This window comes from Dermacentor albipictus, chromosome 6 (assembly GCF_038994185.2).
Source record: "Dermacentor albipictus isolate Rhodes 1998 colony chromosome 6, USDA_Dalb.pri_finalv2, whole genome shotgun sequence".
Taxonomy (NCBI): Eukaryota; Metazoa; Arthropoda; class Arachnida; order Ixodida; family Ixodidae; genus Dermacentor; species Dermacentor albipictus.
Window position 1 is genome coordinate 143,356,078 of NC_091826.1, and position 12,973 is coordinate 143,369,050.

Here is a 12,973-nt window from a genome sequence, read left to right on the forward strand (position 1 = left end):
CTCCATCGGTTGCTGCTTTTAGTTTTCCGGATATGGACTCGCAGAGCGGTCCCGGGCTGGGCGGGTGTATGGTCGGCGCAGCGGCGACTGGTAGCGGCCTGGTGACGGCGACTGGGATGGTCGTCGAGGGCTCCATTGAGTAGCGGCGAGGTAGTCGGCGATGTCACGTGGGCGCTTTCCAAGCTGTGGACGCGGCGCGTTGACGGCGAACCCTCTCAGTCCCAAGTCGCGGTAAGGGCACCGGCGATACACATGGCCGGCTTCTCCGCAGTGATAGCAGAGCGGGCGGTGGTCGGGGGCTCGCCAAATGTCTGTCTTTCTCGGGTAGCTGCGCTGGGCAACGGGTGGGCGTGCTGGCGGCGGCGGCGGTGGTCGACAGTATTGCGGCGTTGCAGGGCCCTGGCGCGGTCGTGGAGGGGGACCTTGACGGCGGGCGACGGCGGCGTAGGTCATCGCTTCTGGCTGGGGCTGCGATGATTGTGGTTGTAACTCGGGAACTCCGAGCGATCGCTGAACTTCTTCTTTGACAATTTCGGTGACTGTGGCCACTTGAGGTTGCGATGAAGGGAAGATCCTTTGAAGCTCCTCTCGTACGACTGCCCTGATGGTCTCGCGCAGGTCGTCGGTGGCCAGTGAGTGAACTCCGGCGTATTTTGTCGAGCTCGTGCGGCGGTTGAATTGCCGGCTCCGCATTTCGAGTGTCTTCTCAATGCTGGTGGCCTCGCGAAGCAACTCTTCTACGGTCGTCGGTGGGCTTCGTATCATTGCGCCGAAAAGGTCCTCCTTTACACTACGCATCAGCAGGCGGACTTTCTTCTCCTCGGACATCTCCGGGTCGGCATGGCGGAACAGACGGTTCATTTCCTCAGTGAAAATAGCGATCGTCTCATTCGGCAGCTGCGCTCTGGTCTCCAGTAGAGCTTGGGCTCGCTCTTTTCGCGCGACGCTTGTAAATGTTTACAGAAAGCCGCTTTGGAACAGGTCCCACGTCGTCAAGGTGGCTTCGCGATTCTCGAACCATGTCCTGGCAGCATCCTCCAATGCGAAATAAACATGTCGCAGCTTGTCCTCGTTTGCCCAGCTGTTAAACTTAGCGACCCTCTCATACGCTTCCAGTTAGCTTTCCGGGTCCTCAAATGTGGAACCGCGGAACGTCGGTGGTTCCCTGGGCTGCTGCAGCACGATGGGGGATGCTGGGGCTGCCATTGGAGTTGCCTTGGGCACAATCTTCTTGGTCTCAGGTAAAAGTCCGTGCTCCGGGGGCAGCTGTTGAAGATGGCGGCTTGCTGGATGTTCCGGGACGGCGGTGGTGTTGTCTTTGCGGTCCGGGCTTGAATTACGGCTTGTCGGGGGCGTCCGGTACATGAACGTAAAGCACCTCCACCAGATGTCACGTGGTGGTGACGTTAAGAACACAGTAGCAATACTGTGATAGACAAAACTAACTTTTATTGGGTGAACCTGTGCGCACAAAACAGGCTACACTTAGAGCACAACGATAGCGGCGAACACGGTCGGCGATCGTCGAAAATCCGATCAGCGGGTCAAGCGCGTCGGCTTTTATAGAGCAGTCTTCGAATGTTCCAGACTAATCGTTCGGACCCGCGTGCCTTCCACAAAGTTCTACACCATTCGCGTTACGCGATGATATCAGATAACACAAGGTTCGGCGACAACAGACAGCCGGGTAGAAGCATCGATAACTTTCCAGAAACGTCGGATACATGCAGGCGCGTACCGTGCTGTGCGATAACATTTGTTAGGCGGCAAAACTTGTCGTCCGATAAAGACAAGTACACGTGTCAATATGCTTCTTTTTTCCTCCTAACCTCACTGAGCCCTATTATATCCCATTTACTGTCCCCTAATTCCTCCAATAGCACTGCTAGACTCGCCTCACTAGATAACGTTCTAGCAATAAACGTTGCCAGGTTCAGATTGAGTATAGTAAAAAATTCTTAATTCGGATTTTACGGGACTGAAAAATATGTCTGAATTAACCGAATGTCGAATTATTGAGGCATGAAGTAAGCAATAAACACTGCTTACTAAATGAATACATTTTTATTTACTGAATAAATTGGCAAATCCTATTTCTATTTTGCACAAGAGCAGTGTAAAAGCTGCAATACTCATCACCTCGGGACTGATTAGTGCTTACAGCAGCGAAGGCCTTGCGACTTCCTTCGCAGCACGGCCATGGCATGTGTCATCATCTGAGACATGTTGCGCACATCTCGGTTTTGTTTGCCAGTGAGCTGGTCGCCAACAAATCATCCGTCCATCGCGATATAGCCTGTGTTGTTCATCTTCGACAGCTTTGCACTGCGTCAAAGAGAAACTACTGTTTGCCACAACTTCTGCAGACTACACTGCGGCCACTATCGACGCGATCATGGACGGCGACCTTACGGTTCTGAAGGCCGGCGGCCGGTGCATGCGCCAAGTGAAAATGAAACTACCATTTATTGCAACAAATGCAGACAAAACCATGGTCATTATGACGTGATCATGGATGGCAACTATGCAGTTTTGTAGGCATGCGGCTGATGCACGCACCAAGTCAAAACGAAAATACTGTTTGCTGCAACTACTGCGGACGAAACCGTGGTGGTTATTGACGGGATCATGGGTGTTGACTACGCAGTTATGAAGGCACGCAGCCAGCCGCAAATGTTGTTTTATGCGAGGGGATAAACGCAAGAATAAACGCTTAACAGTACAATTAGACACGAAGCGTTCCGGCGTTGCTGTCAGTCGCATATTGCGCATAACTTTAGCTGATGACTATGTGGACTCAATGGCTTTATTTTAGTTAAACGCTAGCACCGTTCTTGCTTATTGCGTCGTGTATTTGCAGTGCTCTGCTCTCGCCAAGCTATGGCACCAGAACGAACTGGGTTGTGCTGCTCCGTGCGTTTAACCCACCGACGTATACGTCGGTGCGTACACTATCGGCACCTATCTGCAAATGGCAGAAATGCACATTGTTCGCCATCTGAGCCATTTGGCAAGTTGCAGAATAAGGGAAAATTTATCAATGGCTCGTGGAACCCACTTTGAGAACTCATAGAATAGAAGAAAGTGATCTAATATCTGCACCACAATATTTGATGCGCTTTCTATTGCTGCACAATGTTGCTTACATTAACATACTTGAGAAATTTGGTCTCTGTGTTAGTGACAGTGTGATAGCGATATTTCCTAAGGAAATGTCTTAATTCGTAGCTATAGCAACTTTGTACAGCATGTGGAGATCAGCCTATATCACCCAATCATTTTCATTTTAAACTTTTCTATAACTGTGCATGTCCTCGTGATGTCCACTGTAATGTTTGCCAAAATATGTGTAATAGATCTGCCTGAGTTAACATCCAAGTGCAATACATTCGAAGCTCATTATAATGAAACAAGACATGATAGATGTTATCGGAACAATCGTGTACAAATTGTGCAGGACACTGGCAAAAAGGCAAATATAAATGCCTAACAAGGTGCCAGCTGCCCGTAAGCACAACACTCAACATAACAAAGGAGAAAACAGTCATCACTAGTCAAACAATGGATATCGCAAAGTAAATGAAATTGGCCTTGAAATCCTCATAGGGATCTATGTATTTAAAACCTCATTTTAAAGAAGTGAAATCGTCCTGCCAATGCCTATACCGAGAAGTAGATTCGTCTCTGAAACCGAGAGATACCTGACTGTTGCATGCTGAGTGCATTGCTTTCTGCGTGGTTCAGCACTCATTTGCCGTCCCAGTTCAACACTGCTGTGTCAAATACACCGTCGCGCAACACTGGTCTTTCTCACTATTGTGTGCAGCTGCGCACAAGCAACAGCTCACTATCACACTTCCCCTCTGTCACCTCCTTCTCTTGCCTGTGCCTGGCTGCGCGAGTACTTGTGGCATTGCGAAAGATTAGTGCATTCACTTCTCTCTTGCTCTGCAGCGTGTGCCACACAGGCAGGTGCATCTGGACCTGACCTCCAAGATCTTCCCGGTGCAATCCCAGGGGCCCGTGCAGCAGTACCGCTTGCCACAAAGCCATGTTCTTATTTCCACACCGTTGGGCATATCTTGTAGTACATTGCAATAATGAATATAACGAATTAACAAGTATAACAAAGTAATTTCGGCTCCCCCTTCAACTTCATAATAACAATGCTCAAGTACTGGTCCTTGCATGTGATGAGGACAGAACAGTGACATAGTTTATATTTTGCCTAATAACTCAAACATCTTCATTTATGGAGGTCCCTCTTATGTTCGTTTTATGTATGTGGACATTCATTAATGTGCAGTGTCCTTTTGGAAATGCAACACAGATGTCTCTGCAATAGGATGTTTGTATCTTATCCAATGTACTGCCTTAGATCACACTTGGGATACATTGGTTCCTCCTCCTCGGTGTGTCCCCTTGACTTACCTGGGCGCTAGACTTAAACCAGCTGAACAGGATCATGGAGCTGTGTGGCACACCTGATGGAGAGCTACTGGCCAAAATCTCTAGCAAGGAGGTGCGTGCCTCTTATGCATGATGTCATCCACACCTGAAGTTCCACACCTGAAGGCTCTTCCTCTACTGCATGTCATTGATGGCATAGAATTTTCTGAAACTTCATTTTGCATGTTGAGCCTGGCATTTGTTACCACTGGTAGCATGGCTTGAATGTCCTTCATTCTGGATGTTGGCAGGCACCACCTTGGAGCAAGCATCTTTTGTTGCACCAAGTGTTCCCTCCGTGTTCTTTGGGGATGGGTTCTCAGTGGTGCTTTGCAAAGCTGAGCACCTTAATTCACTGTGGTATGCATTTTGAACAATGTTGGGCATCGGAAAGGATTAGACAATCACAATGCTCCTGCCAGCAGTTTCATGCTGCTGAATGCCATGAATTATTAGCCAGCCTCATTTCTCCATGTGCCAGCAGTAGCTAACAATAAGGGTGTGACCAGATGGCTTGCCTGCTGTTTTTGTGGTGGTGGAAGCACTTGCCGGCTAGATGGCTATGGCTTAACGGTGACAGTCTTGTGCACAGCTGTCCTTCTTGCACATTAGCACTCTTATGCACCAGGAGCCATTTCGGCTTTGCCACAATGAGGGCTGACCTTCACAGCCTGCAAGAACGCATTCCTTGCAGATTCGTGCAATTATAGTGCATGCGAGATGTTTGTTGCATGTGCATCCGAACTCAGAGGAACTGTATGGTAGCTCTATCTGCCGAGACCAGGTGTGTTGGAAGTGGCAAAAGCATTTGCAGCTTGTGGCTCCCCTTATGACTTTGGTTTCTTTTTTAGTGTGTGTGTGTACTACTCTTTTACTTTTTTTATGTTTATACCTGGCAGGGCTTGGCAAATGTTATGAAGGCTGGAGGACATAATAAACCTGTGGACTGTGCACGGCATGTCAAATGTGGAAGATGAAAAGGTCACATGACATGCTGTTCAAAAATGTAGTCCTCCTGTGCAATTTTTACCCTTTTGCTGCACCAACACCTGGAATATGTGCCGAGCTAGTGTGGGCTCTTGTTCCCTCTTCACCACCAACTGAAGGCTGGCGGGTGAAAGTAATTGAGTCTAGAATGCTTCCCAGCTAGCACTTGTCAACTTTGTGTGTCTGACATTTTGCTTGCAACTACAGCTTTGAAGTTTATTTCACTGCTCGAAAGAGAATTGGAGGGCTCCTACACCACTTTGATTAAACCAAGTTAATTTCGTTTTCTTGAAACACATCCTCCACCCGTAAAGTTGCATGACTGATTTATTTTCTTCTCTAGAAGCGATTTTCCAAAGCATGTGTTGGCATACGAGTCTAGCACTGTTTCCTAGGACTAACTTGTGGTGTTTTTGTTGGTTGCTGCGACAGCCACTGGATGGCACTACATGGGGCAAAGATCCATTGCTGCAAGGCATTGGCGCATTCTACTGTGGGTGACTGTGTACAGATGGGTCGTCCACCTTGAACAGCACGTGAAAGTAAAATTTTGTGTGAAGCTTGGCTTCACTGCTGAAGCTTGGCAAGACTGCCACACAGGCGTATGAGCTTCCCCATGGCATTTACGGCAAACAGACATGAGTGGCACAAGTGGTTTCTCTTGTAAGAAGGGGGAGAGGTTCATGTTGTCAGAAAAGCTGAGTGGCGACTGCAAAGGATACTACTTCAAAGGGGAACTGCACAAGTGAGCTAAATGTTGAATTTATGGACTCAGTCTTGGAACTTTACAAACAAAGGTTGCACAAGAAGAGGACCGGTTACAAAAAGCCGCATTAAACAGCCACTTTAATAGGCCTTCCAATCTTGAATTCGAATGCACCTACATTTTTTTTTAGCCATGAGTTCGACGAAGGCTTGTCGGATTAAGTAGCATGTTACTAAAACAGAATTATGCTCATTGATTAAGTCAAAATTAGTTTCGGTTTCTTGTAACCCGTTCGAGTTCCTTGTTCACAATGCAGCGGACTAGGTTTGTAGTTGGTTAATGTGCATAGTGCATGAAGAGAGGGAAGACAAACTTTGGGGCATGGTGCCATCCAGATAGTGTTGCCATCAATGTAGCTAGGTGTTTGGGTGTAAACTTTCTTGGAGCGCCCACATTCATTACGTCTGCACTAAAATATTTAATCAAGTTACCTTTCTTTGAAAAAGGTTAAAGGGTCTCCTTATAATGTCAAGCTGGAGGCATGTCACCCTTTAGTTTGGCCAGTGCTCCAGTAAGCTGCAGTAGTTAGGGATTCTTTCCATGCTATCGTTATTGGAAAGTTAGAGTGAATTCAATATTTGGCTGCTCGCTTTATTTTATCGGATTATAAATTTACTTCATCAGTAACCAGTATGACAGAGCGACTGCAGTTGCATCTGCTGCAACTTCGCATATAATTGATAGAATTAGGTTATTAGGTTTTTTTTTACGTGATGTATCAGAATAATATTGGCTTGAATGGGGAACCACCTGCATACACAGGGTCTTCAACAAATCTCAATTTGTATGCCCATACTTCTCACAAACGAAGCTTTTCCAGCGTGCCCTCTTTTCTTATCAATTGATTTTGATGAGTGTTGATGCTTTCAAACACTGTCTACTAATATCTTAACCCTAAACTGCTTGGGAAGTTCTAGCTGCCTGCAGTATTAGTAAATAAATATGCCTGTTTTTGCATGCCCATTCTGTTATCAGGATTCTCTCTTTGCTTGTGTTGTGCGATAAATGCTGTCAGCTTCCTTCCTAGTGCTTTGCCCTTGATCACGCACCATCCGGTGCAGGAATTCTCCCGTCGTCTCTCTCAGGCATTCGGCCCCAATCATGTTTATTATTTGGTTTGCTGTGCAACTTATTATCAATATTGTTACGTAGGAAGATGCAGACAAAAAACTATATACAAGTGTATATTTACAATAAAATACGCCGCACTTGGCCAAGAGGCAACAGCCTGCACTAGCCTCTCGTCGTCATCGTCTTCACATTGTCCGCCTCTTTGTCATCGCAAATACTGTTTCGTAGCACTACCCCTGGCGGCAAAAGCGCCGTCCCGGAGCGACTAAAGGCCGGACTCAGAAGCCGTGTAGTCAGCCTTGAGCCTACTGATGTGCACGACATCACTAGATGCCAGAGGAGAGGACGAGGTTGAACCCACGGGAGCAATTTCTTACGTCACAGGCGTCACCTGGCACAGCACGCGGTAGGGCCCTGTGTATCACGAAAGGAGCTTCTCTGAAAGTCAGACGTGACGAGAGGGCGACCACAGGAGCACGAGCGCACCAGGCTAAAACTGTACGTCACTATGGCGGACGTTGTACTGACACTGCTGAGTGGTTTGTGAGGCCATCAGTCGAGCACGGGCAAGCTGGCATGCATGGGCGGTGAGGGCGATGGCATCGCGCACATACTCGCTTGTTGAGATCGCAGCAGGAGGAAGTGTCGTGCCGAGGGGCAAGGTAGGTTCGTGACCGTACAGTATATTGGAGAAAATCCAGCGGTGTCGTGCCTGGAAGAATTGTATGCAGGAAGGGCAATGTCCCAGTCATGCTGGTCCTTGGAAATGTACTTGGACAGCATATCGGTAATAGTACGGTTTAACCGCTCTGTCAAGCCATCGGTTTGGGGATGGTATGAGGTAGTCAGCTTGTGTTGAATGGAGCAGGAACGCACAATGTCAGCGATAACTTTCGAGAGGAATTTTCGACCATGGTCAGTAAGCAGCTGTTGCGGGGCGCCATAAAGCAAGATAATATCATGTAAGAGAAAGTCCGCGACGTCAGTGGCGCAACTGGTAGGGAGAACCCGCGTGATAGCATATCGGGTGACGTAACCGTTTGTGACGGCTACCCATTTGTTCCCAGAGGATGACGTGGGAAAGGGACTGAGGAGGTCTAATCCAACACTATAGAACCGTTCCACAGGGATCGTGATCGACTGAAGATGACCGGCAAGTAGCACCTGGGGTCTTTTCCGACGCTGGCAGGGATCACAGGCAGCAACATAGCGTCAGACGGAGTGAGCGAGACCAGGCCAGTAGAAGCGGCAGACGCGGTCGTACGTGCGGGTTACCCCAAGATATCCTGCAGTGGGTGCGTCATGCATCTCAAAGAGCACAGTCTGTCGTAGAGGTTTTGGCATGACAAGAAGAAAATCAGAGCCTTCGGGGAAGTTCCTTCGATACAGAATGCCACTGTGGAGGACATATTGGCGAACGGATGCGTCGGTAGGTGTAGAGCGCAGTCTCATGAGTGCTCGCAGCGATAGGTCTCGGTACTGCTCACCGGCGATGTTAGCGAAGGCGGACACAGAGAAAATTCCGTTGGCGCTACTACTGTCTGTGTCGTCAGGCTCGTCTACCGGTAGCGAGACATGTAGTCAGCGTCCTTGTGTAGTCAGCCAGATTTATAGGTGACAGTATACGAATATTCTTGGAGGCGTGAGGCCCAGCGACCAAGTCTTCCTGTAGGATCTTTCAGTGAGCATAACCAGCAAAGCGCGTGATGGTCTGTGACAACGGAAAAGAGTTGGCCATATAAGTATGGCCGTAATTTCGCAACCACCCAAACTAGGGCCAGACATTGACGCTCAGTGATAGAATAGTTGTGCTGCGTCGGTGAGAGGAGCCTGCTGGCGTAAGCGATAACACAGTCGTGGCTGCGCTGGCGGTGTGCCAGTACTCCGCCAATTCCGTGACCGCTGGCATCAGTACAGACTTCGGTAGGCGCAGAAGGATCGAAATAGGCCAGAACGGGATGAGTTGTTAGAAGGTAGATTACATGCGAGAAAGCAAAGGCCTCGTTATCGCCTTACTGGAAAGGGTCGTCTTTCTTCAATAGCTTGGTTAGGGGTCGTGCTATGGCGGCGAAAGTTTTCACGAAACGGCGGAAGTACGAACAAAGGCCGATGAAGCTGCGCACATCCTTGACACACTTCGGAACAGGGAAGTGTGTAACAGCATGGATCTTGCCTGGGTCCGGTTGCATTCCTTTCACGTCAATGAGATGTCCAAGGACGGTAATCTGGCGATGGCCGAATTGGCACTTCGATGCGTTAAGTTGCAGACCGGCTCGACGAAAGACGTCCAGGACTGCTGAGAGGTGCTCGAGGTGCGTAGCGAACGTTGGGGAGAATACTATAACGTCGTCCAAGTAGCACAGGCACGTCGACCGTTTGATACTGTGGAGAAGGGAGTCCATCATGGGTTCAAAAGTGGCAGGGGCGTTACATAGACTGAACAGCATCACTTTGAATTGATAAAGACCGTTGGGTGTTACAAAAGCAGTCTTCTCGCGATCGAGAATGTCCACGGCAATCTGCCATTAGCCGGAGCGAAGGTCAATAGAGGAGAAATAGCGAACACCATGGAGGCAGTCAAGGGCGTCATCAATCCGAGGTAGGGGATACACATCCTTTTTGGTAACCCTGTTAAGGTGCCGATAATCCACGCAAAAGCGCCATGAGCCATCCTTCTTTTTGACCAGTACAACAGGTGATGCCCATGGACTACATGATGGTTCAATAATGTTCTTGGCAAGCATTTTGCGAACTTCTGCGTGAATAACCTGACGCTCAGCCGGTGACACTCGATACGGGTGGCGATGAATAGGAGGGGCATCGCCGGTATTAATGCGATGTTTAACAGCTGTAGTTTGGGCCAAAGGACGATCATTGAAGTAAAAAATATCGTGGTAGGAAAACAGAACGCGGTAGAGCTCACGAGCGTCCTCTGACGGCAAGTTGGGTGCAATCATTTTCTGTAAGTTGGCGATGGTGCAAGTTGCCGACTGCGACGGTAGAGGAAGATTGGCTGATTTGCCGTCTACAGCAATAGATGCTACTGAGTGATCCTCGAGTGAGCAAAGCTGGGCCAGAGACATCCCACGTGGCAGCACTTGTGTCGTCAAGCTGAAATTGACCACTGGCAGGCAGACACAATTCGCTGTAATAGATAAAACTGTATGAGGTACTGTGATCCCATGTGCAAGAAGGACGTCTTGGATAGGAGCCGCGATGTAGTGACCGTTGGGGACTGGTGGGGATGACACTTAGTCAACGTAAGTCAGTGCCGAAGGTGGCAAGTGAACAAAGTCGACGGAATTGAGGTGACTGGGGTGTGGTTCAGGAGGATCCAGAACAGGCAGGTCAAGGCGGAACAATCGATGAGAGCAGAATGTGCGGAGAGGAAGTCTAAGCTGAGGATGATGTCGTGGGGACAGTGGGCGATGACTGTGAATAGCACGATAGTGGAGCGATCGGTGAAGGAGACACGGGCGGTACACACGGGGGCTGTTCCGTCATCGGCGACACGGACAACAGGAGTCGTGGCGGGCGTGATTATTTTCTTGAGCCGGTTACGAAGGTCAGCGCTCATTACCGACAAATATGCCCCAGTGTCTATAAGAGCATACATAGAAACACCGTCGACTTGCACGTCAAGAAGGTTCAGATGAGTGGGCAACTCAGTGGAGGATTTGGCGGCGTAGGGAGCAATGCAGCATCACCTCGAGGCGCTGTATTGTCTTGTTTTCCGGCTGGGAGCGGCGTCTGAACGGAGTTGGCGAATAGGAGCGATGGGGCTGGGAAGAGCGAGATTTTCGTGATTAGGACGAAGCCTGGCTGTTCATCATTATCTTTGTCTTCTGCATATTAATCTTCAGCCCCACTCTCACACTCTCTCTGTTAAGGTCCTCAATGATTTGTTGTAATTCGTCTGTATTGCTGAATAGAAGAATGTCATTGGCAAGCCGAAGGTTACTGAGATATTCGCCGTTGATCCTTACTCCTAAGCCTTCCCAGTTTAATAGCTTGAATACTTCTTCCAAGCACGCACTAAATAGCATTGGAGAGATTGTGTCTTCCTGTCTGACCCTTTTCTTTATAGGTTTCTTCCTGCTTTTGTTGTGTAGAGTTAATGTAGCTGTGGAGCCTCTGTAGATATTTTCCAAGGTATTTACGTAAGTGGTCTTTACTCCTTGATTACGTAATGCTTCTATGAACTACAGAAAGCTGAGCTAGTTGGTAAGGATTCATTATGCAAAAAGGTGAGGCATGCAAGGTCACAAGAGAAGAGAAGTGGCGTTTGTGTTGTCCACTTCTCTTGTGTCCTGTCAGCACGCCTCACCTTTTTGCGTATTGAAGCCTCTACGACTGCTGGTATCTCTACGGAATCAAATGCCTTTTCCTAATCTATGAAAGCCATATAGGGAGGCTTATTCTACTCTGCGGATTTCTCGATAACCTGATTAATGACATGAATATGATACATTGTAGAGTATCCCTTCCTGAAGCCAGCCTGTTCCCTTAGTTACCTGATTAATGGCATGGAGCAAGGTTTGGGTACGGGCTAGTTGATATTCCATGGTATCAGTCGTCACTTACAGCGCATACATAGACGAGGGACAAAAAGGACAACGAAGACAAGCACTGTCTTCCAACTGATTTTTCTTTTGAGAAACAAACGCATATATACTGAGATACCAAGACAAAAGCACCACCTACAAAGCGTCAACCCGACATGAGTATGCATTCAAAATTCATTACCTAAGATGAAAGAGAGCGCATGTGTGACCTCAGAAAAACCAGTTCTTTGTCTGGTAATGCAATTGATGGCTTACTAACTGAGTCACCATCGGCAATTGCTGCTGCTTCAATGTAAGTCTGGTACATTCATTAGAATTCCTAGCTAAGATAGTGGTTTCTTCGAAAATCGGGACACAGCCGCATTGTGCACAATGAACACCAAGAAACCCATTCCGCCCCTTGCGCACTTTATTGCTGTGTTTTCGTAACCTAACGTTAAGACATCTACCTGTCTGCCCTGTATAAGAGCTGCCGCATTTCAGAGGTATCTTATACACAACACCTTTCGAACAAACTGTATACTTCTTCTATGATTAATACTGCAAATACTACGTTCCTTAGCAGCAGGATTGGTTCTGACACAAAGCTGGGCAAGTTTTGTTGGAGCAGAGAAAACAATGTCGGTACCTGCTCTTTGTCCTATTTGTCCGACAAAGGAGCAATAGAAGGAGCGATTTGAAGGAAATGTTTTCCTTCAAAAAAGCGGGATATGTATAGGGTCACATATCGCTCCTTTGTTGAGCGATTTATTTTTGGCTTACCTAGACATGAACGTCATGTCACGGATGGGCAATACAAAAATCGAAAAAGCCTTTTGTTATGTTGATGATTTTTTGGTTCTGTATAATTGTGAGGACAGCTGTGTGGCGACCTTTGTTTGTCAAACATTCGATCTGTTCGAAGAATGCTAGTCTCTGCTCACACTCACGCATGAGCTTCAGGTGAACGGGTCACTCAGGTTTTTAGATTTAAAGTTATCTTTTACCCGGCAACATAAATGCTGAATGTACGAGCTGCGAGCAAATAAGCCTCTGTTATCCTATGCGTCTGCCCATTCAAAACTCGTTAAGAGAGGTATCTTTCAGGCTTGCTTGCATAATGCACTGACCAAATCCTGTTATCATTTGACAGAAC

The 12,973-nt window shown here is 47.9% G+C and overlaps 1 protein-coding gene across 14 annotated transcripts in view; it reads left to right on the forward strand.

Annotated features, from left to right (window-relative positions):
- The window catches only part of p38b (p38b MAP kinase), a 434,540-nt gene that overhangs the window by 316,387 nt on the left and 105,180 nt on the right, over positions 1-12,973 (forward strand). For 4 of the 14 annotated variants that reach the window (XM_065454297.1, XM_065454287.1, XM_065454294.1 and 1 more), the window contains one exon: positions 4,443-4,522. The exons of 9 other annotated variants lie outside the window; for them this stretch is intronic. In XM_065454297.1, coding sequence (XP_065310369.1) covers positions 4,443-4,522 — 80 coding nt within the window. Of the gene's footprint in view, positions 1-3,954; positions 4,104-4,442; positions 4,523-12,973 lie in introns of those variants that run through there. One more of the 14 variants, XM_070541393.1, reaches the window with a different exon arrangement.